The 26,296-nt window shown below is 41.6% G+C and overlaps 1 protein-coding gene across 1 annotated transcript; it reads right to left on the reverse strand.

Moving 5' to 3' along the window:
- Positions 1–574: 574 nt before the first annotated feature.
- Positions 575–25,884, reverse strand: LOC118404120 (suppressor of tumorigenicity 14 protein-like). The gene is made up of 18 exons (XM_035803112.1): positions 25,440–25,884; positions 12,132–12,208; positions 10,813–11,224; positions 9,755–9,894; positions 9,008–9,215; positions 8,313–8,444; positions 7,589–7,699; positions 6,962–7,081; positions 6,487–6,600; positions 5,996–6,127; positions 4,940–5,059; positions 4,506–4,619; positions 3,725–3,901; positions 2,659–2,860; positions 2,193–2,300; positions 1,522–1,691; positions 1,174–1,316; positions 575–844 (listed from the first exon to the last, which is right to left on the reverse strand). Exons 2-18 carry the CDS (start codon positions 12,180–12,182, stop codon positions 668–670), a joined length of 2,631 nt encoding a protein of 876 aa, XP_035659005.1. The 5' UTR covers positions 12,183–12,208; positions 25,440–25,884; the 3' UTR covers positions 575–667.
- Between the last annotated feature and the right edge of the window lie 412 nt (positions 25,885–26,296).

Genomic DNA, 26,296 nt, shown 5'->3' on the forward strand with positions numbered 1-26,296 from the left:
TACAGTATCAAGTTCAAGCACTAGGAGGCCCAAAATCAAACCTGACCACCAGGACACCACAAACAACTCACGTACCAAATGGCAACACAATGGCACCTTGCGTTCCGGAGATACAGCGCACGCCCCGTGCCCGCACAAAAGGTAACCTAAAATGTCAAGTTCAAGCACCAAGGGCGCCAAAATCAAAATTGAGCATTATTCAGCCACCGCCGACACATGTGCCAAATATCATCGCGCCAGCACCAGCCGTTCAGAAGATATAACTCCGGAAACACCCCTCCCGGACACAAAATTCGACCTGCCGGGTCAAGTTCAAACGCGACAAGGCCCAAAGTCAATCCTAGGCAACAGGCAACAACCCCCCACCCATGCACCAAAAATCGTCGCAATCGCGCGTATCGTTCCGGACACACAGCGCCAAAAGTGCCCCAAAAACACCAAAAATGCCACCTTCAATGTCAAGGTCAAGCGCCAGGAGGCCCAAAATCACACCTGAGTGTTAGGCTACCACCCACAACCCACGTACCAAAAATCGTTGTGCTCGCACCATCCGTTCACGAGATACAGCGCCCTACATCCCCGGCTACCGAAAAGTTTCCACCAGCATCAAAACCATACCTGCATACATGCAGGTAAAAATTAACATGTGGCCTGAGAATGGACGTTCTCAGCCGTTATTTTCATAATGCATGATAACGCTAAAGATCCAGTCTCTGAAGTGTTTGACGTCAGCATATATCCCCGGCCTGTACGCTCTGGCGCACCCATCACCCCAACTTGTCACTCCCACAAGGTACCACCTGTTGTCCGTGTCCTCACAGATGAGTGGTCCTCCAGAGTCACCCTAAAGAGGAAGTGAGGAGGTAAGCCAATCAGATGCCTCGTTTCATGGGCTTAAAGATCATCACGAGCAAAGTTAGAAAATAACGTGTCACAGATATGTAGATAAAATTCGTGGTCGGTGCAGCGTTTTTCAAGTCATATATATGCAAATGACCAAAGGCCAAATATGCTTGAATATGATTTAGCTTTTAGGCTGACAATTTAATTTTTCATATGAATATGATCAAGAACCACGAAAAATACCTGATGGGACTCATGCATATTCAAAGAACTGTAATTGTTAGCTGTTTTATCAATTTACTTTATATTTACAGAAACGGTCTTAGTTACCTGACAGGCGTCCACCCCTCCTGCGTCATACCCCGCGCAAAGCATCCTAGTCGTGATCCTCCCATCGTAGTGGTCTGCGTCGTTACACACAGACCAGTCCACCAATGGGATCTGTGCGTCCTGGAGGGTGTCAGCGGAGTATCCTAGGCAACGAGAATCAGACGACCTTAGTACATACAAAGAGTCCTTTGGCCGCACGTGCTGTCGTATCGAGTTCACCAGTGGGTTAGTGCCGAAAGGCAGACGTTCAGGACACTTGTGATTTAGCACCGCCTATTATAAACTCCACACAGTTCAGCCCCCCCCCCCAAAAAAAAAAAAACCAACATAATACAAATTATTTCTTACCACCCTCAGAAAGCGTGCCCCAACCAGAGATGTAACAGTTGGAGTTTGAATCGAACACGTTGTCGTCGTCAGGCAGACAGATAGGCCGGACATACCCTGTCTGATCATACTGTACCGTCCCGGCTAGCTGCATCAACGCGATGTCAAAGTCTATCCTGTACCTGTCATACCTTTCAGAAAAGAATAATCAGGTTTACTTCAATGAAGGTTAGACATTCTCGAACTAGTTTAACTTTAATATCCAACACAAAAATTACCAAAGTTTTCGACTGAACAGCGCCAGTCTTTGTCAAGGAATGAACAATCCACTGCTGGCTTGACGTCACGTTATGCAGATAGAACACGTGACTCAGTGAGCAGTGGATCATAAGTTGCAGGAAGTCTATGGCGCCGACCGCCTCTGTTTAGGTTTGGTTGTAAAGCTCTGATGTAGATGGCTTCCTGAACAGAGACGATGGGCGGCATAGACTTCCTGCAACTTATGATCCACTGCTCACTGAGCCACGTGTGTCAATTTTCAAGTGAGTTTTAAAAAAGCTAAAAGAAAAAAGATCAACATAATAATGTTCTTCACCATAGAAAAAACGTTATGAAAAAACTTCAGAGTTTAGAAACACGACATATAAAACGACGTCATCAACACGTGACCATGATGTAATAGCTGCACTGACCTATCGTGATAGATGATCCTCTCCACGTTGAACACCTGCACCCGCGAGGTGGTCTCTCCCTGGATGTGTAGGCCAAGGTAGACCGTCCAATCCCGTGCGTTCGGGTCGCTGAAAACATATGAAAACCTGTATCGTAAGAAAATAAAGTGCGTCCAAGTGATATGAACAGCCTTGTTTCATGTAAACGTACTCTGTATGTATGACAATACAGTCTACCAAACGAAATCACAGGGGGCGAACAAAAATAATTGACAGCAAAAGACCAGTCAAAGACATGGTTTCTCAGAAACGTAAAGAAAAGGCGTTTAGCTTTTAAATTGATATTTTCTATATTTCAATTCAGAATATGTATGGTAGCATGTGACGTTAGTCTAAGTCTATGTTAAAATTTCTATGACGTATGGTAATGGCATGTGACATCCGTCTTAGTTAATTTCAAAATTTGTATGACATATAATGTACTTACTCTTCCACACAGTGTGCTGCGGTGATGACCCAGTTGTGGTTGATCAGAGACCCCCCGCAGACATGCCCGTAACCGGATAGGTGCAAAGACACCTGGGAAGGGAACTCGCCCCGAGCGGCGTTCTGACCCCCCACGATGCGAGGTTTCCCGCCGCGTTTCTTCCTGCCACTGCTTCCATCCACTACTGGTCTTTCTCCACAATCTGCAAAATCGTGAAGAGAAAGCTTATCTTTACCCTTTTTTTTTTAAATTTCATTTATGCTTTTTGCTACAATACGAGTATTATATCGGTTAGGACTCATAAACCTCAATGATTATTACATCTTCAACAGTGTACATAATGTAATAAATAATATATATATGTATAATATATATATATATATATATATATATATATATATATATATATATAAACAGTGCAAAGTATAAATTCGTTAAGCTCGAAATGTTGCAAATCAAATATAGATTTTTGTATACTATTAGCAAAGTCCCTGAGGCGTCGCCAAAACTAGGGCTAGGGTTCGGTTTCGGGTTACTGTAAATGCAGAAATGTTCGCGGTGGATTTATGTTCGGCGGTCGCTTCACCGCGAATTTAAAACCACCGCGAACATTTTTCCATAACAGTAAGAGACTGCAGTGCATGTTGCTACCGCGAAATTAAAACCACCGCGAAAAGTGGTTCCCCGCGAACTTAAATGCATTTACAGTAGTGGCTAGGGTTATGGTAGGAGTTAAGGTAAAGGTCTGGGTTAGGATTTAGAATTAGGAGTTAGGGTTGGGGTTAGGGTGTTAGGGTTAGGGTTACGTTTAGGGGTTAAGGGTTAGGTTAGGGGTTACGAGTTAGGGGTTAGAGTTAGGGTAATGTTGGGATTAGGGTTAGGGGTTAGGTGTTAGAATTCAGGATTAGGGTTAGGGTTAGGGTTAGGGTTAGGGTTAGGGTTAGGGGTTAGGGTTTGAGGCTAGGGTTGGAGATTGCGGTAAGGGTTAAGTCAGTTCTCTACCATGCAAGTACTCACTACAGATTTGTTTTCTGACAGCTATGCGAAACAGAGTCGTTTGACATACCACAGAATAACTCGTCTGCTCCGCCGTGATTGCAGTTAGTCACACCGTTGCACCATGTACTGGCTTCGATACAGGTCCCGACGGATCCGGAGTCATAACAGAACTTGTTTGTACCGGGACAGTTGTCCACAAGGACGTCAGGATTGGAACCGCCAGTCCCTGGCTCAGCAGTAGGAGCTACATAACAAATCAAAAGAGGTCACTAATCTTAATCAAAGTCAGCTCAACATTGATTGATTTGATTCAACTGCGTATGAATGGACGAATGACTGACTAAAGAACGGAAGGGAGGGTAAGGGAGGATTTGAGGGCTAAGTGGATATTGCGATACATATAAGACACACACTGTCATTTGATACTTTTAAATGAATAAGTGAAGGAAGGATGGAAGGAAGGAACAAAACGGCGGGACGGAAGGAAGAAAGAAAGGAAGGAAGGAAGGAAGGAATGTAAGAAGGAAGAAAAAATGGAAGGAATGAAGGAACTGCTAGGTAAGAAGGATGGACGAAAGGAAGGAAAGAAGGATGGCGGGAAGATAGGAAGGAAATAATGACGGAATAACGTACGGAAGGAAGGAACTAAAAACGAAAGCAAGGAAGAAAAGAAGGATGGGAAAGGAAGAAAGGAAGGAAGGATGGAAGGAATAAAAACGGAAGCAAGGAAGGAAAAAATTAAGGAAAGAAGGAAGAAATGAAGGAAGGAAGGAGAGGATGGACGAAAGAGAGGAAGGATGGAAAGAAGGAAGGAATCTTGATAAAACTAGTTTCATATATAAGCTTACCGACACAGTCGGCTGTCTCGTCGTCCCCACCCGGACAGTCCTCCTCATGATCACAGACCCAGTAAGACGGGATACACGAACCGCTGGTACACTGGTGCTCCGATGCTGAACAGGCTATTGAAATAAGATACAAGCTAAATTTTCCCATCATCTCATGACCGGTGCAATGGCAGAATAGGTAGAGCGCTCGCCTTGCATTCGGTAGGCAGTGCGTTCGAAAAAGGTCGTTGAAAATTTGATCTTTGTATACCTTGTGTTGGAAAAAAAGTTAACTATTGTACTATGATTATCATACTAATGGATCAACACTGATGACCAATCCCTTCAGAACGTAAATTCGTCAGTTATAGACACGTGATCTTATATACACGTGATCTTGCGTGCGGATACGTGACGTCAGCAATTGATCAAAAGATATGTTTTTGTTGCCATACCTTCTGTACAGCCATTCTCGTCCTCTCCCCCGTTACAGTCGTTAAAAGCGTCACAGAGCCACGTCGTCGGGATACAGCTGCCGTCTGAACACGTGAACTGGGCACTGTCGCAGGTACGACCTAGAGGGGTGAGAGAGATCGTTTATTTATCTGTCACTGTTTACCTTCGCAATGAAGGCAATAACTCAAGAACACCCGGATGGATATTCTTGATATTTAGTATTTAGGTAGGTATTAATAAGACTTCAAAAGGGTGAGATTTTGTGCCCTCTATTTGCTTGCTCAGGTACTGGAGCAGAACTTCCGGTTTCAATATCTCATGTTCTGGACATGCTATGGTCTTGGTGTTTGAGTGGTAGATGGCTGAGACTAAGTCGTGTAAGTATAGAACCCTAGTTATTTTTTTTACATGTGTGAGGCTTTAAAAAGGCATGAGACTGTTTTTCAAAGAGGTTCTTGCTACCTATGTAAAAATAGTACAACACAAAAACAGCCTTGTAAAGTTATGAAAAGATTTATGATCATAGGCAATTCGGCACGTTTAAGGAAAGCAATCAGAAGTCTGACCAACTTTTCTAAGTATAAAATCATCCCCTCATTTGGGTAGGCTACGGGCTGTTTTCTGCACTTTTGAATCTGGCCCTGCTGCGGCTACCGGGCTATTTTTAGACATGGCCTGGACCATGGATTTCTTTCTTACTCGTAGTTAAAGCCAAACACAGACCCGACAAGATGCCGTTACCTATAATCATTAAAATAGCGCGTACTGAGAGGTAAGTCTGTTTTCTTATTGGACAAACATACAAAAGCAAAATACAGATAGCTTATATTGGCGCCGCTATCAAAACAAAATAAAAAATGGCAGATAATTAACACGAAAGACAGAAAGATGAATATAAACACAAGTAACAACAAATGGTATTGAGCGATTGAAGCGAAGAGGTACGTTTCAAATCTTCGTTATTGTGTGGTGATGAAATTATCTAATATTCTTTCTCCTTGCAGTTCAAAGGTATGGCTAGAAAAAAGATCATGTATATTAGAAATACTGATTACCTGCTCCACATATCCCATCCGCCTCGTCCTCTGCGTTAGTGCAGTCGCTATCCCCGTCACACAGCCATGTTGGCGAGATGCATTCCCCATCGGTACACTCCCACAGGCCCTGCTCTTCACACGTCTGGATATCTGCACATGCAACGAACCCGAAAAAAGACATTATTAAGAAATCAAAGATGTTCGTATATTTCTTCAATGTATCATTTATATGCAATTTGTCTGATTTTGCCTATACACTTTTCCACTGGTTTCAGTAAGGCCACAGGAATGCGTTTAGCAGGAAATGGGATAACCTTTGATAACGGGGGACAGCTCTGTGACCTGTGACCTAACTTCCTGTCAGTGTTTCCAACGTGCTGACATGCGCACGTGGCAATATCTTAGATTCAGTCATTATAGGGGTCAGTACACAAAGACGTCTACATGTACGGACTAACCCACGGGTGATTCTCCAAACATTTGTGCAAATACATATCAAGAGTACTTACCTCCACAGTTCTGTTCATCCGATGCGTCGTTACAATCGTTGTCCCCGTCACAAAACCAGGATGTGTAGATACACCGGCTTTGGTCGGCACACGGCGACTGGTACAGGTCACAATCTGAAAACAAGAGAGCAAAGGTCTCATACCTCCGTGAAATCATGATCTTGTAAAATTCTTATTTTATTCATTTTGTGAATTTTTCGTTGATTTTGTCTATGGATTTTCCCACTGGCAATATGCATGCATATACATAGCAGGAAATTGAAGATGAGAAATAAGATAACCTTTGATTCTTGGACCTATGACCTAACTTGCTGTTAGTGTCCACGGTGTGTCTAGCGTGTGAAATAAGTGTAAAAATACACATAGACACACCAAAAACAATTACCTTCAAGATGATTATGTAAAACAATTATATCTGTATTTTGAGTGACACAGAAGAGACAAACACAGCCAAAAGGTTATACTAAAAGCTTACTCAAGCTGGCGCAGTTACTCTCGTCGATGCCATCCGCGCAGTCGTCATAACCGTCACATTCCCAATATCCATAGATGCAGGTCTCGTCTGTACAGGTGTACTGATCCGGTGAACACGTCACTGAAAAGAGCGGAAGTACGTCAGATGTTAACTTCGTCATTTCCGCTTGCGCCTGCGTATATACATGTATGAAGGGCTGTCTATTGCGAAACGCAAAGCTCAGTCGTACAGTAGACACATACTGGGACACTTTTCTATTGTGATTCCAATGTATGACTGAAGGATACATATGTGAAACCAATGGAAAACATAGCTAATATCCATGACCAATTGCTCCACCCATAGAAGCACAAGGATCTGCCAGCCTGTTGCCGCTATACTCTCCTCCTAGGAGTGATTGATTACCATGAAGCAGATGAGAAGCTCATTGGAATGACAGTCTCTAATTGAAAAAAAGGAAACCTTTTGGATATATATCCTCCAAAGCAAATGGGAGGATAGACACTGGAGATATCTCCTCTTCTGCTGGGTGTGTTTCTCCTGTGTTTCCGCTGAGTTCCGACTACTATCATTTGAAGGGAAACTCTGTTCCCTCCCCGATATAGACGAACAGGAATACAAACTTACAGTCACAGCCGAACTCGTCCGAGCCACTGCTGCAGTCGTTCATTCCATCACACTGCCACTCAGCGAAGATGCAGGATCCATCGTCACACTCGTACTGCCAATCGAAGCAACCTGTGAATTACATAATTCATAGGCAAAGATTACAAGGTCCGAGGTACTAATAGATGTTTATTATGCAGTAATGAGAGAAATACTCTTTTCAGTTGTGTACAAGATGAAATTCACATTCTTGTGCAATTAGATAAACCATGTATCTTAAGCTTCATCAGCTTTCACATTTACAACTGATTTAAGAAGCGCGAAGGAGTCGAACCTATACATACTAGCATACATTAGACTTTGTAGTTGCATGTAGTAGAATAACGAGTTCTTACTACAGTAGTACTAACGTTTAGTACTTGTACTTTAGAACTACTTAGAACTTTATCATCCTGACCAGTACTTAGCTTGTGAGAACATAAACATACAATGAATGTCTTCTTCATCATCTTCTTTTATCATTTTTTTTCTAAATGGCTCATTGATGTGTGCTTGTTATAGTTATTTTAAAGATGAACACAGTTGAAGACTGTGGCCACATGTGACCTAGTAGACACCCTCGTCAATCTGAATTTCACGCTTGCCATGGAATCTGCTCCTCGGGTAGGGGCGTAGTGAACTTGTTCCCCAATTCAATCAAAAACAGGCATGTAAAAAATGATTAAATGTATGAAACGTCTCGTACCGCAGTTGAATTCGTCGTCGGCCTCGCCAAGCCAGAGAGGGCAGTCTGACATCCCATCGCAAACGAAATCATTAGGAACACAGCTGCCGTCTGCGACGCACTGGTGATCGTTAGAGCTACACGCCTCCATCGCTGTGGAAACGGTATGAAAAGAAATAAGTCATACATTGAAAAAACTGATATGAATTCTTCCATTGACAATGCAGATACCCTCCTATTTTGCACAATTTGTATTCCACTTTGTACATCTATGTCTAAGCTACATACATGAAAATTCGTTACTCCTTTCTTGAGTTATCCTCTTTGGAAGATTTTGATGAAAACGCCCCTGCAATTCCAGAATTAGATGCTAGCGGGCCCAACCTTAGTATCAGTTCTTTGCGAGGTATCTAAGACCCCAAAACCGTATCCGACCATATCGTATCCAAGCCTCTATGCAAGCCTTTTTTGCCAAGAGACCTTGTTATGGGGGCAAAGAATATCCAGAACACGAGATATCAGACCAGGAAATGCCATCAATTTTGTAACTTAGAAAACGTAATGTTAATCTTCTTAAATCTGATAGTAAGCTTAGAGTTGTTCTGCCATTGGTGTTGCACAGGAGCCTAATTTTTGCCTATTTCATAGACTTTAAACCACACTTTTTTTCAATGTACAATACATAGTGGCAGAGTTCCAAATTGTTCTACACTTACGTGAAAAGATAGTATATGCTGGATCTACCAACAGGTTCCCAAAGTCGGTCTCGCCGTAGACGACGTCCCCAACACTAAACTCGTTCGGTGCCGTGGTGGACATGAACCGACTGACGTACTCAACCATTACGCTGCCCTGGGAAAAGGCCGTAACCGTGCTGCTGTTGTAGGTATCGGCAAGGTCACTTGCCTGGTACTTTGCGTCCAGCTGCAAATTGAAACCATATTACTTTCTACCAACACTAAGGTATACACGGATCAAATTTTCAACTACCACTGTCGCCTTCTTCAGGATCAATAGCGATGACCAATCACTTGAAAACGTAAATTCGAGATAGTTACAGACACGTGATCTTATTAACAAGTGATCGTCCGGATTCGTGACGTCAGCAATTGGTCAAACGTGCCAGGAAGTTTATAGCGCCCACCGTCATACCTTTCACATCCTCTTTGACATTGGAATATTCTTTGATATTAGTATACGTTTCTTAGATATGTGTTTTGCATTCAACGGTATGTATTTCTTTTTTTTGCAGCTGGTTTGTAAGATTTGCAGTATGGTTAAAAACTTCTTTTTTTTTATTTTTGAAAAAAGGCGAAAATTGATGCGCGTGCGGATTTCATCCAAATAATCAAACCAAAATGGCACTACGAAAAACTCACTGCATCCTCAACTTTAGTTATTGGCGACGCCTCAGGGGCGAGCCAAATGGTGTTGTTTTCAACTACGACTACATTGTAACTCACCCCATCCTCCACCTCCGTGGCGAGTTCCCTGAAGGCAGCCGAGCCGGAGTTTGCCAGTTCGGGAGTGTAGGTTCGGCTGGTGATACGGAGGGAGCCTCGGTATAGGTGCGTCTCAACAAGAGGCTCCGCTGCTTTGTTGGCTACAAGTGGGGTAAAGAAACGCATGCTTAGGGCGTGGTCACAGAGGTCGTGCGATTGTCGTACGATTTTGATGCCATAGGATTTTCAAGAGTTTGCCGTGATAGCGAGTTTCCCCCGTCTTGGAGACGGGGGGAACTCGCTATCACGGCAAACTCCCTTCCTCGGCAAACTCCCTTTCCCGGCACAAGAGAACCAGCCCACAATGAAAATCGCGGACCAACGACCCCCCCCCCAAGCCCAGCCCCGTTCCGAAGACTGCAACGGAGTCTAGAAACACGCATGGCTGTCCCCAAAACACCTTAACTTAGCAATCGTATGACGATCGTAAGACCTTCGTGACCGTGCCTTAAAGTTGATCACCATGAGATAGTATCAAAGTTGGAAAAAGAATGTGGCCAGTCTAGGACCTAGCGTGCATTGGCGACCTTCGATCTGCTCGGAGATTAGCTTACTAGTATACATGGCAATCAGAGGTGGCAGGCTAAGCCTTCTCCTATACTGATTTTCGACACTTTCAGTCCCATAGACTGAAGACTAGCAGCGCTGAATATGCATAATTAGATGCATGGTGTATGGATAACGTTGTATGATGTATATTTAAAATCTCACAAGCACATACACAAACAGACAGACAGACATCATCATCAGACAGACACACAAACAGACAAAATACAATACTGTCAATCCCTCCCACACAGGGTTGACTCTCGCGGCCATGCCTTACGATATCAAACCTGCCTTTCCAGCCTAAAAAAACGGTATCAGGGGCATGGCCACAAACTAACTGTCAGCCAATCAGAGAAATGCCTTCGTTAAGTCCAACGGTGCCATATAAGGCACCTCATTAATATTTTACGACAAATCTGACCACTCCATATAACACACAAGAGAGCAAAACGTAACGTTCATGTTCTTACCAAACAGGACGCCCAGGGATACAGCCAGAGCTATGACGATCACGAGGGTGACCACGACAACGGTGACTATGATGGCGGTCTTGCTGCAACCGCTCCGAGACTTTCCACTCCCCTGCCATGCGGTACCGGTGCTGGGGCCCACTCTGTTTTCACCATATCGAGGTGGGTGCTGGGGTGGGTGCTGGGGTTGGTGCTGTGGTGGGTGTTGAGGTGGGTATTGGTGTGCGTATTGGGGTGGGTGCTGGGGTGGGTATTGGGATGGGTGTTGAGGTGGGTACCCTGGTGGTTGGCCCACTGGAATGACATACACGCCAGTACCAGGCGCATGTGCAGGGTCACCATAGCCCGCACCACCGCTGTGCGACGCTTGCAGAGATGGGTCGGGTTGGTAAGCAGGATTTGCGAATCCAGTCTGGAAAAAAGAAATTGTGTTCCAATGATTGACAGAAAACCTAATGTGCTTATGAATATATCGAACATATTATTGTAGTAAATAACTCAGGGAGCAAGTACACTTGTAAGATGACTGCTAAATAATCTGATTCGGTATGAAAATAAGTACAATCTTGCGTATCAAACCAGTTTGATTCACCTTTATTCGTTGGGTAACCTAAATCCGTTGCTTTTAAATGCGGGGTACGTAGACACATCAAGTCGACAGGTGATAGTTTTAAACTGCAATATCCTGAAAATATTGCAATTTGAAACTAACGTCCGTCGACGTGATATCCCCAAATACCCTGTTTTTGAAAACAACGGATATAGGTAACTCAACGGATAAAGGTGAACTAGCGTTAGGGGTTGTTATCCCAGTTAGGCCATGTTTATTTGATTATATGGATGACATCATCTGTGAACCCTAAATTCTACATAAGCGTGCCAATAAAAAAATGTTGGCCCCCAAGAGATCGAGCTATGTGGTCAGGAAAGTTGAACAAATGACCAAAAACACAGAGTATTGAACAATGGCCTCTTCGCTTTTGTTCTTTCACATCTTCTTGGAATTCACGTTTAGCTTGTACTAGTATATGCTTTTTATATGTATAATCCATGCACATATTTCCTCATTTTGCACCTCCTTGTACAATTTACAGCACGATTGAATTTTTTTTGAACGGTCCAAATTGATGTGCGTGTGGATGTCATCCATATTATCAAATCAACAGGCGTTATTACGTCATTGCATGTCATCAATGCTCTTTTTTTCATATAGTAAAAATCCAGCTATAGCATTTGTACCTCGTTCTAATCTTGTTTTACAGTAATTTTCTTTTCATGTGTCTCCGTATTACGGAGTAATAAAAATCGAATATCCTTACCGGCTGTTGAGGCCCCGGATATAGAAGACCTTCCTGGCCTTGAGATCTCATTCCGCTGGAAGATGTTCACCTTTTATCTTAAGAAAAACAAAACAAAAATGAAGAAATTGAAACTTCATCGTTGAAACATACAGATTTGGCGTGGTAAAGTTTATTAGCATAATATTTTATTGTATTCATAATACAAAACGTTTGATTTCTTCAACGCAAGGAAACGGACTGGCCGATATATTGATCAGTGTCACGTGACACTTCCGGTAAGTCACGTGACATGTCACGTTCGGTCACGTGATCTCTACGCAAAAGGAGTATTTCAACTTGAAGAAGGTTTCAATAGAAAATTCATGAATCCGTATCATTGTTTTGAAAAACGTAGTTCAGCTTCTTCCATAACTCATATTTTTCTATTGACGTATTATGATTAATATATTCAGGTTATATTTGCGTACGTGCGTAGCAACCAGACAATCAGCGTGGGCGTCATGCGTATACGCAATACGTAAGTTGCGGAAAGATGACATGAATTTATTCATCGTAGTACGTACATTCGGTCTGAACGTCTGTGATACAACATTTTCGGTGTTTGGAGTAGAAAAGGAGAAGTGGAAAGCGGTGCAAAATGGACAAAAACATCTACGAGGAGGCATGTAGCGTCTACGCGACTTGTAACGACAACGGGCGGGCCGTCAGGATCTCAACACCGATGGGTGAGGCTGTGAGCACGGCCTATGGTCGTGACATGAATGGCACTGCGAAAACCAAGAAAAACATCAACAACGGGTCGGCAGAAATGTTGACACAGTCAGGTAGGGTATATTATGACGCAGATTATTCTAGGAGCACATGCTGTTTGATGACTTAAACCCGGTGAAATGGTTGTTTCACTGGTTCCCATGCCGACCCGTGAGTAACAGGCTAGCGGATGTGCCACACAGGCCCCGGGATGTCGAACTCGGAGATTCGAGGACGAATCTTGAAAAGAAAGGGGGGAGAAGTATAACAGTGGTGTTCAAGTACCGTCTATGGTATGGTCTAGTGGTTAGGATTTGGCGCTCTCACCTCCAAGACCCGGGTTCGATCCCCGGTGTGGGAACCAACGAAACAACCAGAGGGGCGAGTAGAACAGAAAGAAACAACATGTCCCCTACCCGGGATCGAACCGGGGTCGGCAGATTACAAGTCATGACCGCTATCGCTGTCGCCACAAAAGCACTAGAGCCCTTGGGCAAGGACGATAGAACACCACTGTTACAGTAGTTATAAGTATTAGTCTTGCATGCAGAAGGTTGTGAGTTCGACTTTAAAATGGCACAAGGTGCTTTCTCGGCTTTATATATACTCAGCTTAGTACTACCTAGCGAGTAGTCGAAAATTACCTGCTATTTTCTTCACGTACAAACAAGATCCCACAAGTTAAGTCTAGAGATCATTTGGGCAAGCTATTTAAGGAAAAGCGAATTTTCACCGCTATAACCACACCTACTCGACATTAATATGTTTTTGTTCGGCATTCTTTTATGGTACCCACCACTGTAGTAACAAACTAATGAATATATATATACATGTATTACAGGTTCATTCAAGGCTCAGACTAACGATAAGCCAACTTTCGCTGACCCTGTCTCCACCGGGACCATTGGCTACATCCCAGGGGTCGGTGTGAAGACCTCTGGTCAGCCCCATGTCTGGACCACCGCCATGTTCAAGCTCGTCCCCAAACTGACCGTTACTCTGAACGCCTTTCTACTCGGCATTGCCATTTTTCTAAGTAAGTGCCATCCTTTTTTTTTTCAAAGATATATTCTACACAGAACCTTACCCACCGCCGTCTATACAATATAATTTACTTAGGAGTCCGGAATGAGATCTCCAATTTGTACGCGCGGCCTCAGCCAACTGCCACCCAATCAGAAAAAAAGCTTTACCTAACGAAAACGTTTAGGCGATTTTCTGATTGGTTGAGGGTTGAAAACCTCAGCCCAGTTAGCAGAGCCTATCCAATGACAATGTATATTGTATAGATAGTGGGCGAAGATCTGCGTAGCTGATTGAGGGTGAGAGATAATCACTGTGGTACACTGCTATATTACAGACAAACATACTAGTATTTTGAATATCCATCCCGTCGTATTTCCTGTGTAATTTCCTGGGTAATTTCCTGTGTTATATTTTCTGTGTTTTTCTCCTATTCCAGTGGTGACTGCGTCGAACATTAAGCTGTCCGCCAACCAGTTGGAACAAACCACGGGAATGACAGCTGCCAATCAAATTAACATCTCTGTTCTTTTGGAACAGGTAAATAGAATATATACATTTAGTTTATGAAGATTAGACATCCAGATAAACAATATTCAAAACCAGACAATATGTACATATAAGTCGTTCAAACTTGGTATCATTAAGAAGGTATATTGGTACAGAGTCGTAATCTGCATACGTATTGATATCGGGTGCTTACTTCCCGAGATATGACTTAAACACTAACCGCTGATGTGTGGGTTAGGGTTAATGTTAGGGTAGTGCTTAGAGACAACATTGCTAAGAGTGTATTCTAGTCGGTCAAACTTGGTATCATAAAGAAGGTATCTTGGTTCAGAGTCGTAATATGCGAACCGTTTTGAAATCGGGTGCTTATTTACCGAGATAGAACTTAAGCACTAACCGCTAGGGTTAGGGTTACGGTATCGGTTAGGGTAGTGCTTAGTGGCAACATGGCTAAGGGTGTACTCTAGTCGCTTAAACATGGTATCATTGAGAAGGTATCTTGGTACAGAGTCGTAATCTGCAAACCGTTTTGAAATCGGGTGCTTAATTTCCGAGATATGACTTAAACACTAACCGCTAGGGTTAGGGTTAGGGTTAGGGTAGTGGTTAGAGGCAACATGGCTAGTACTGTATTTCAATCGGTCAAACTTGGTATCATTGAAAAGGTATCTTGGTACAGAAACGTAATATGCAAACCGTTTTGAAATAGAGTGCTTACTTTCCGAGATATGACTTAAGCACGTACCGCTAGGGTTAGGGTAAGGGTAAGGGTTAGGGTTAGGGTTAGGGTAGTGCTTAGAGGCAACAAGGCTAAGAGTGTATTCTAGTCGATCAAACTTGGTATCATTAAGAAGGTATCTCGGTACAGAGTCGTAATCTGCCAACCGTTTTGAAATTGGGTGCTTACTTCCCGAGATATGACTTAAAAACTAACCGCTAATATGAGGGAAAGGGTTAGGGTTAGGGTTAGGGTAGTGGTTAGAGGCAACATGGCTAGTACTGTATTTTAATCGGTCAAACTTGGTATCATTGAAAATGTATCTTGGTACAGAAACGTAATCTGCAAACCGTTTAAAATAGAGTGCTTACTTTCCGAGATATGACTTAAGCACTAACCGCTAGGGTTAGGGTTAGGGTTAGTGTAGTGCTTAGAGGCAACATTGCTAAGAGTGTATTCTAGGCGGTCAAACTTGGTATCATTACAAAGGTATGTTGGTACAGATTTGTAATCTGCAAACCGTTTTGAAATCGGGTGCTTACTTGCCAAGATATGACTTAAGTACTAACCGCTAGGGTTAGGGTTAGGGTTAGGGTAGTGCTTAGAGGCAACATTGCTAAGAGTTTATTCTAGTCGGTCAAACTTGGTATCATTACAATGGTATGTTGGTACAGATTTGTAATCTGCAAACGGTTTTGAAATCGGGTGCTTACTTGCCGAGATATGACTTAAGCACTAACCACTAGGGTTAGGGTTAGGGTAGTGCTTAGAGGCAACATTACTAAGAGTTTATTCTAGCTATAGGTGGTCAAACTTGGTATCATTACAACGGTATGTTGGTACAGATTTGTAATTTGCAAATTATTTTGAAATCGGGTGCTTACTTGCCGAGATATGACTTAAGCACTAACCGCTAGGGTTAGGGTTAGGGTTAGGGTTAGGTTGGTGCTTAGAGGCAACATTGCTAAGAGTGTATTCTAGGCGGTCAAACTTGGTATCATTATAAAGGTATGTTGGTACAGATTTGTAATCTGCAAACCGTTTTGAAGTAGGGTGCTTACTTGCCGAGATATGACTTAAGCACTAACCGCTATCACAGCACGAAAACAACTATTTAAGCAAAGTTTCAGAGATACGTATAAAAACCTTAAAGGCGGAGAAATATTTCAGAAGATTTTAAGATCTATTAAAGGCATCGGAAACATACATCTGGCCTTTACGTAAGATTTCAGCGTTTGTAAATGTAACTTAATCTGTCGTGTTTCTTTACGTGAATTTTACATGTATTTTAGTATGCCGAAAAGACAACTTAAATGTCTCAAAAGTTATAAAAAATCATCCGTTTTACTGTTTTACCACTGTGGTAATATTTCAAGTTTTTAAATATAAAACTGAGAAATACCGTTTCTCTAGATCTGTTTACCAAAATTACCTCGGCTATGTCAAATATAATAAGCCTTTGTCTGGCGTTTGATAAAGCATTGTGTCATCTGTTCTAAAACAGTGGCAAGATTTACTGTCAAAACTGACAATTGCGTTTTCCGGGACAAAATGTTATGTTAATACCTCAGAAAAGTCAAATACAATATTCTTCTATGTTGTTTGTTCCGAAAGCATATGACGTATTTAAATATAAATTTGTAAATGTAACTTAATCTGTCGTGTTTCTTTACGTGAATTTTACATGTATTTTAGTATGCCGAAAAGACAACCTAAATGTCTCAAAAGTTATAAAAAATCATCCGTTTTACTGTTTTACCACTGTGGTAATATTTCAAGTTTTTAAATATAAAACTGAGAAATACCGTTTCTCTAGATCTGTTTACCAAAATTACCTCGGCTATGTCAAATATAATAAGCCTTTGTCTGGCGTTTGATAAAGCATTGCGTCATCTGTTCTAAAACAGTGGCAAGATTTACTGTCAAAACTGACAATTGCGTTTTCCGGGACAAAATGTTATGTTAATACCTCAGAAAAGTCAAATACAATATTCTTCTATGTTGTTTGTTCCGAAAGCATATGACGTATTCGATCTTTCTGTGCGCAATTTTTGATTCGAACAGGGAATACCTCTTACGTTTAGCTTATATGCGCTCCCTTACGTTACATGAAATGCTGCGTTTTTCTGTTGAATATACGGCATCTGTAATCTATTTCAAACCGCCGTTTACGCAAAGAAGGGGGGGCTTCCCCGGTTTAGCTTATATGTTGCCAAGAGGTATATGAAATGTTGCGTATTTCTGTTAAACATACGACATGTTTAATCTTTGAATCCGCTCAGTTTAAGCAAACAAGGGGAGACCTCCCCCGTTTAGCTTATATGTTGCCAAAACTGTACATGAAATGTTGCGTATTTCTGTTGAACATACGACATGTTTAATCTTTGAATCCGCGCAGTTTAAGCGAACTAGGGGAGACCTCCCCCGTTTAACTTATATGTTGCCAAAACGTTTATGAAATGTTGCGTATTTCTGTTGAACATACGACATGTTTAATCTTTGAATCCGCGCAGTTTAAGCGAACTAGGGGAGACCTCCCCCGTTTAGCTTATATGTTGCCAAAACGTACATGAAATGTTGCGTATTTCTGTTGAACATACGACATGTTTAATCTTTAAATCCGCGCAGTTTAATCGAACTAGGGGAGACCTCCCCCGTTTAACTTATATGTTGTCAAGACGTATATGAAATGTTGCGTATTTCTGTTGAACATACGACATTTTTAATCTTTGAATCCGCACAGTTTAATCGAACTAGGGGAGACCTCCTCCGTTTAGCTTATATGTTGCCAAAACGTATATAAAATTTTGCGTATTTCTGTTGAACATACGACATGTTTAATCTTTGAATCCGCACAGTTTAAGCGAACTAGGGGAGACCTCCCCCGTTTAGCTTATATGTTGCCAAAACGTACATGAAATGTTGCGTATTTCTGTTAAACATACGACATCTTTGAATCCGCGTAGTTTAAGCGAACTATGGGAGACCTCTCCCGTTTAGCTTATATGTTGCCAAAACTGTACATGAAATGTTGCGTATTTCTGTTGAACATACGACATGTTTAATCTTTGAATCCGCGCAGTTTAAACGAACTATGGGAGACCTCCCCCGTTTAACTTATATGTTGTCAAGACGTATATGAAATGTTGCGTATTTCCGTTGAACATACGACATGTTTAATCTTTGAATCCGCGCAGTTTAAGCGAACTAGGGGAGACCTCCCCCGTTTAGCTTATATGTTGCCAAAACGTACATGAAATGTTGCGTATTTCTGTTGAACATACGACATGTTTAATCTTTGAATCCGCGCAGTTTAAACGAACTAGGGGAGACCTCTCCCGTTTAGCTTATATGTTGCCAAAACGTACATGAAATGTTGCGTATTTCTGTTGAACATACGACATGTTTAATCTTTGAATCCGCGCAGTTTCAGCGAACACGGGGAGACCTCCCCCCTTTAGCTTATATGTTGCCAAAACGTACATGAAATGTTGCGTATTTCTGTTGAACATACGACATGTTTAATCTTTGAATCCGCGCAGTTTAAGCGAACACGGGAAGACCTTCCCCGTTAAAAGCTCCTTGGTTTAGCTTATACTTTTGTGTAGTGAGTGTTGTTTAATCATGATATTTTTCTTACTATCAAACGGCGAGTATTTCTACTACAAGTAAATGTACGAATGATTTCTTTATCTACAAGCAAGCGTCAAGAAAGAACAGTCTGGACACACAGGCAGTGTCTTCCCGTGTTCCTTGTGTTTGTTTTGGTTATTGTGATATGCGTGGACAGGCTAGATGTAAATTTATTCAGCGTTAATTCGTACGCGCATACCGCATGGGGCGCGCCTCCGTCTGTGGCCGGCATACTATACATACACAGCGGCTGTGTCATGTGATAGGATGTATCCAATGGCAGAAAAGAGTGGGGGGTTCAAATTTACCATAAGGAGCGGTTATTTTCCAGGCGCTCATTTGAAAAGTAGTATTGAAGAAAGTTTGGACCTGTTCTAACCCGCAAGTTGTGGCCGTGACACTGCTGTTTCCGCCTAGGACCCCCGGTGACGGAATTTGACGCAAAGATAGTAGGTGGCTATCATTCTGTACAAGTTGATGTTGTTGGAAATCGACACAGATTGGGAAATCACGACCATTGTACCATCCGGATTAATAGAAGCCGAGACTGCAAGCTGAACATGTTTCGCGTCCAAATAATCCAAGAGTCCAAGACCATCCAACAACACGAGTCATATCGGCCACTACTCTAGATCTTACCGGATTCTTATTCCTGTGGTGGCCAGATGGAACTGTGTGCTCTTTTTAACTTACGCCGTGACGCTTCGCCCGACACTGGAAATGGGACTGTGGACTTAGATGCTGCACGGAATTGCACAGCCGTTGTGATTGCTTCAACTGCCGACTACATCAGAATGATAGGCCACAAATACCTAGTAGGCTGTAGGTTTTTTTTTTACTTTTCCATGTAATGTTTTCTCGTAATTCAATAAAATTTCAAAGTTTCATCCATTGTATTTTCTTGCTTTAAAACGTGCTTATGATTAACTTTATCCCGCTAAAATGACACTTATCCACAACTTATAATCACCTTAATGCACACGTATATGAGACGTAGAAAGGGAACTTTAAACATGTCTTAAGGGTGTTTTAGTACGTATTTATGACAACTTTTAGCTGCTATAAGGACAGATATAGACACATTAAAATCCTCTTAATGCGCATGTATATGAGACGTAAAGAGGCTTCAGAGAAGATAAAAGGGAACTTTAAACATGTATTAAGGGTGTTTTTATAAGTGTTTATGACAACTTTAAGCTGCTAAAAGGCAACAATACACATCTTATAAACATCTTAATGCACACGTATATGAGACGTAAAAAGACTTACGAGGAAATAAACGTGAACTTTAAACATGCCGTAAGGGTGTTTTTATAAGTGTTTATGACAACTTTAAGCTGCTAAAAGGGCATCAATACACAAATTATAAACATCTTAATGCACACGTATATGACAAGTATAAAGGCTTCAGAAGAAATAAACGTTAACTTTAAACACGTATTAAGGGCGTTTTAATAATCATTTACGAAATATTTAAGCTACTGAAAGGCAACTTAAAAAACCGGAAAATACGGATCTATAAGCACCTAATAATCATCTTTACGCACACGTAAATGAGCCGTAACGATGTTTAAAGTTTTATGAAACTTAATATTTAATTGCAATTTAAATGAGTTTTGATAAACATTTACAACATCTTTAAGCTGCTGAAAGGCAACTTAAAAAAACGGAAAATACGGACCTATCCGCACCTATAAGCCACCTAATGATCATCTTTACGCACACGTAAATAAGCCGTAACGATGCTTAAAGTTTTATAAACGTAATATTTAAATGCAATTTAAATGAGTTTTAGTAATTATTTACAACAACTTTAAGCTGCCGAAAGGCAACTTAAAAAACCGGAAAATACGGACCTATCAGCACCTACGTAAAGACTACGTAACGCCAATATTTACGTACTCGTATAAGAGATGTATAGATCCGTAAAGAAGGAAAATACGTCAACGTTAAGCATCATTTAAGCATGCTTAAATTCCGTTTTTCGTGCCGTGTATGGTTAGGGTCAGGGTTAGGGTAGTGGTTAGAGGCAACATTGCTAAGAGTGAATTTTAGGCGGTCAAACTTGGTATCATTACAACGGTATGTTGGTACAGATTTTTAATCTGCAAATTGTTCTGAAATCATGTGCTTACTTGCCAAGATATGACTTAAGCACTAACCGCTAGGTTTAGGGTTAGGGTTAGGGTAGTGCTTAGAGGCAACATTGCTAAGAGCGTATTCTAGGCTGTCAAACTTGGTATCATTACAACGGTATGTTGGTACAGATTTGTAATCTGCAAACCGTTTTGAAATCGGGTGCTTACTTGCCGAGATATGACTTAAGCACTAACCGCTAGGGTTAGGCTTAGGGTTAGGGTTAGGGTTAGGGTAGTGCTTAGAGGCAACATTGCTAAGAGTGTATTCTAGGCGGTAAAACTTAGTATCATTACAAAGGTATGTTGGTACAGATTTGTAATCTGCAAACCGTTTTGAAATCGGGTGCTTACTTGCCGAGATATGACTTAAGCACTAACCGCTAGGGTTAGGGTTAGGGTTAGGGTAGTGCTTAGAGGCAACATTGCTAAGAGTGTATTCTAGGCGGTCAAACTTGGTATCATTACAAAGGTATGTTGGTACAGATTTGTAATCTGCAAACCGTTTTGAAAGCGGGTGCTTACTTGCCGAGATATGAAACAACAACTTTGAACTCTTATGTCATAAATGATAACCTGACGAGTTATGCTTACTGAGAGACAAAGAAAACATCCCAATGAATTTATAATTTAGAATTTAATAATTTAGACTTCACATATTATCCAGCCTACAGATGTTTGCGGCTATGCTGATTTGATTGTATCACATCCCCTAGATACCCCAAAACTGATTAGAGCGTGGGAATAAAAAGTTGGGCAAAAATAGTTTCCTTTTTGGGGGCATATGATATACAGATTCTTCCCTTTGTTCTTTCACATATTATTCTTTGACTTCGACCTATGATTTTGAGATTTGATTTTTTGTTTTCTTTGCAGGTTTTGAACAAATCTACAGAATTGTGGCACATGGCTGAAGAAAACGACAAGACCCTGCGCAATGCTGAAGCAAGGCTGGCCCAAATCACCAACGCCAATCCGATGGGTAGCCTAGCCAATAAGACGATACTACTGCAGCAATTGGCGGAGCTGCAATGCAATGGGGAATCCGACGACCAATCGGAGGAAGCGCCATCTCCGACTCTTCTACCAGGTAAGAACAGGACATTTGCACTCACGTGACTGTGACGTAAGTATAGACCGATCCTGACTGTCAATCACAATTAGCAGTTCTACCAATGACAGCATGATAATTAGCAATTTGACTAACCTCTGCCGGCTAAACTCCTTCCCATTTGCCACAGCAAGATCTGCTTGGAGATTACAATTTGACCAATGAGAGACTGGGTGCAGGTCTGGGAAATATTTGAATCTTGTTTTCCTTAACATTTTGACAGATGTAGAAGGGGCTACGGGATCGGTCTATTGTCTGCCATTTTTAACAGTTAAACCTGGACATTTTCAGAAATTCGAATTTGTTTATGTAACGACAGTTACGTGAAAAAAAAAGACATGCGAATAGCAGCGAATTTAAAGCCTTTGTTTCCTGCAAGTTTAACTATCCAACATGGCCGCTGTGTCTTCGATAAGCACGTCCATGATTCCTATTACGCATGTGCAAAAATAAAGGTCCATATAAACTTATCAGTTCTCGTCTCGACTCATGTCTCGACTCACATAACAATGTCCAGACGTGCTCTGTTTATGTCTTACGGGCCTTCAACTTTGACCTGTTACCCACAATTCCTGCCGCTGAGCATGCGTACTCGTAACCTTGAACGCGCTTATAGAATGTCATGAAAGTGGGGCTTTGGTGCTGCAAACGATTAAAATCATAGGATTGGGAAGCAAATATGCCCATGACGTAAAAGACTATGATAACATACTATTTTTCAGGAGCCTGTCCTACAGGTTACACGAAGTATCGCAGAGTCTGCTACAAGCTGTTTAACGAGCGCAAGTCGTTCTTCGAGGCGGCCGAGACCTGTGAGTCCGACGGGGGCACCCTCGCCATGCCCCGAGACATCGGGATGAACAACTTCCTCATCTCACTCATGCACAAGGAGTCTATCTGCCACGGCATTTGGATCGGCCTGAATGATAGCAGACGGGAGGGGGAGTGGAAGTGGATTGACGGAACAGCCCTGGGGTTCTTCTACATGTGGGCGCCGGGTCAACCCAACAGCGAGCTAAGCGATGACGACTGTGTGGCCTACTCCGGAAACCTGTGGTACGATTTGAAGTGCCGTATGAAGGAGAGTTTCATCTGTCAAGTTATTTCACCAACTGCAGGTTTGTACAGTATCCTGCTTCATCAAGTAAAAATGTGTAGAATTGACAATAAATGGAAATCTGGAATGAATGTATACCGTGAAGTTTCAGCAGATTTTTACCAAAAAAAAGCTCCTTATATCCAGCCGACGTTTCGGTGAACATGTGTCACCTTTGTCAGGGCATGCGCAATATTGACTGGATATGCTTTGTATGGGTTTACGGAAAAGGCTTGACTGTCTACCTGGGCTGTCTTCCAGGGCTGTCTACCTGGGCTGGCTATCACGTCAGGGGCTGGCTACCTACGAAAGCCCAGACAGCCCAGGTAGACAGCCCAGCCTTTTCCGTAAACCCGCTTTGTACTGCAGCTAGGTGTCGCTGCTGTAGTGTAAAGAATGCGATCCTTAACGTTAATGTTCATGACAGGAGTAGTTTTTCTGATCCATAGTCAGCCTCCTTTATCCTCTCTGATACACTGGCCCCATTCCAGCCTATTACAACTTCCTTTGCAAAATTACCCAAAATTAAACGCCACAATTTTGATGCAAAACTATTCTTACATGTACATTTCGATAATGCATTGTTTGCAAATTAAGTAGATAGCATAAGAAACAAGAGCTATCTATTAATAACACCCCAAAATCGTGACAATAGCTTGTTCAGAACACGAGATAGCAAACCCGGAAGTTGCGCTGCAGTACCAAGGGAAGCCGCTAGGGGGCCCAAAATCTAATCGTTTCAGCTTTTATCACACACTACCAACACACCAAGTATGAAACCAATTCACTTAGCCGTTCTTGAGTTATCTTGTGCGCACACACACATACACACGCACACACAGAGACAAACATAGGGTAAAATATAACCTCCATGACATTTCATGGAAGTAATTAGAGAAATGCTTCATTGTCAAACAAAACGCCTAAATTTACTTCTTTTCTTCACATGCTTCAAAGATGAAACATCGACTGTTCGCCTGGACGTGAAGACTACTTGGATGGCAAGACAAACGTCACGAGCAGAGTTAAACAACAAATCAAGTTGAACATGGTTTATTTTATGGAGAGTAACTCCACGGTGCGAGTCTGTTTGATAATTAAACTAATTTCAAGGGGATCTCACTGGAATACTCCAAATTGTACCAGACAAGGTGTCGCAAACTAATCGGCAAAATATGTCGCCTGAAAAAAAATCATTACTTTGCTTTATACGCATGTACGGTACACGTCAATGTGACCGCAAGGGAAAATAAATGGCCTGAATTTCAGTGAGAAATCCGCTAAAGGTTTCATGTATTATCACTGTCTAGGCGTGAAAAGCACTGATTGTCAAATTGAATATTGAATATTTCTTTATTTAATCTAAGAGATAGTTGCAGTACTGATTTTTTTTAAATCTGTTTGTGTATCGTTTTATCTTTCCCAGGCTTTCGTATTTTCAATCATAGAAGATGCATATGGTACTTGTCTTTGTTTAGCCAGCCCTTACGCACCTATCAAATGTTATAAGGATCCATACACAGCTTCTCAATTTATGCTGTCTATTAACATACACACACAAACGCGCGCACACACACACACACACACACACATACACACACACACTAACACACGTAAGCTACACAGAAAATGAAAATTTGGCGACACAACGACTTTCTCAAAAGCACTTCGATAGAAAGTACCATACAAGGTACATAATTTTTTATAAAGATAAAATCCTATCTATAGTTTCCAATTGATGTGTGGGAAAAGACGTCGTATGCAACGGGTAAAAATCTGATGTAACGTTGACCAAACAGTTAATAGACATAATTGTGATTTTTTTAAACTACAAGACGACAATCGAGTCCTGTACATGTCTGATAACACAGTACAACTGGAGTACCATGCTAGTCAAGGCTTAAAAGGTGTCTAGTAGTTGTTGACAGTTGACTTTGCTACTGACTATTGATAAATACGACTGTCAAACAATACACCAGACAGACTAATCACAGAGAGAAAATAGTGTCGCGTATGCACATCACGTTCTGGTTCACGTCAATACTTCCTCATAGATACGGTTGCACACAAATACGTTGTGCTTGAAGTAACGTATACAGTATGTATAGCCTACATGTATTTTTCCATTCCCAAAATTTCTCTCCCATGAATATTAACACGACGTCGACGTACCTTCATACGTTGGTGAAAGTTTACCAGTCTTTTACTGATTGTTTAGATTGAAGAAATTTTAACTTACGGGTTTGTGACTTTGAAAAAAGAGACTGTCGCGGTTGACTGCGACCTTGATACGCACTAAGTCACACGCGCCATGACACTTATCTAGTATCTAAGATCTCAGAAAACCTACCTGTACTTGTCTTATGACGAAATCCAGGGAATTCTTCGCTCTCTACCACAGCTTTAAGGCACTTTTCAGCACCTTAGATGCCCTCCTTGGGTAAACTTAACTTCAGCACACATACACTTGACGTCCCTTTACCATACGTAAAGGGCGATGCACGGCTTCAAGCCTATCTCATTTGAATCTCAAAAGGGTACCTGGTACATCTACGCAGACCTTTTAACATTAAGCATATCCAGTTTCTTTATCTTTGTTTTCGTTGCCATAGCAACTGTAATATACACTCGGGCATTGGTGTACTCAATAGCATGTTGGAACCTAATTGTGTATTCTATTTGTCATGTTTATCTTGGTCTGAACTTGATAGCAGTGTTAGTTGTGTTAGAGGGTGGGGCAAAAGAGAACATTAGCCTGATTAGGGCAATGGCCGAAGATAAGGACAACAAGTATTTCAGGTATCCCGTTGCATTCTGGAAGGCATGGGCGGTGCATTGTGGGTAAGGCATGGGGAAGAAATGGCAATATCATTACCATAATGATATAAACCATTACACAAATATGTTATCAGGGTATTTTTTGCCAACCTGCGCTACTCAAAATGCAGAATGAAACGGGACCTTTATATTTGAAAAGGGTCTAATGCCTAAGGCTGTAACTTTTCTGATTGTAACTTTTCCTTGCGCACTATGTGATCTGAAGACATATCCTTTCATGGTAACCTTTGTTTTTTTTTTTCTTCTAAAAATCAGTTCTGCTAAATATGACAGCATAACTACTTGCAATTTTTTACCATTTTATGTATTTTAGACATATACGTGCATGGTAACTACATGCACGACTGGGCATATAAAAAATTGAATTAT

Source organism: Branchiostoma floridae, chromosome 17, assembly GCF_000003815.2.
Source record: "Branchiostoma floridae strain S238N-H82 chromosome 17, Bfl_VNyyK, whole genome shotgun sequence".
NCBI lineage: Eukaryota > Metazoa > Chordata > Leptocardii > Amphioxiformes > Branchiostomatidae > Branchiostoma > Branchiostoma floridae.

Coding starts and splice junctions, on each gene's coding strand:
- LOC118404120 (XM_035803112.1), bottom strand. CDS start 12,182: ATGAGATCTCAAGGCCAGGAAGGTCTTCTATATCCGGGGCCTCAACAG. Junction 8,445..9,007: donor AGCATATACTATCTTTTCAC/GTAAGTGTAGAA, acceptor CCGTTTCCACAG/CGATGGAGGCGTGTAGCTCT. Junction 1,317..1,521: donor GGGCACGCTTTCTGAGGGTG/GTAAGAAATAAT, acceptor CTCGTTGCCTAG/GATACTCCGCTGACACCCTC.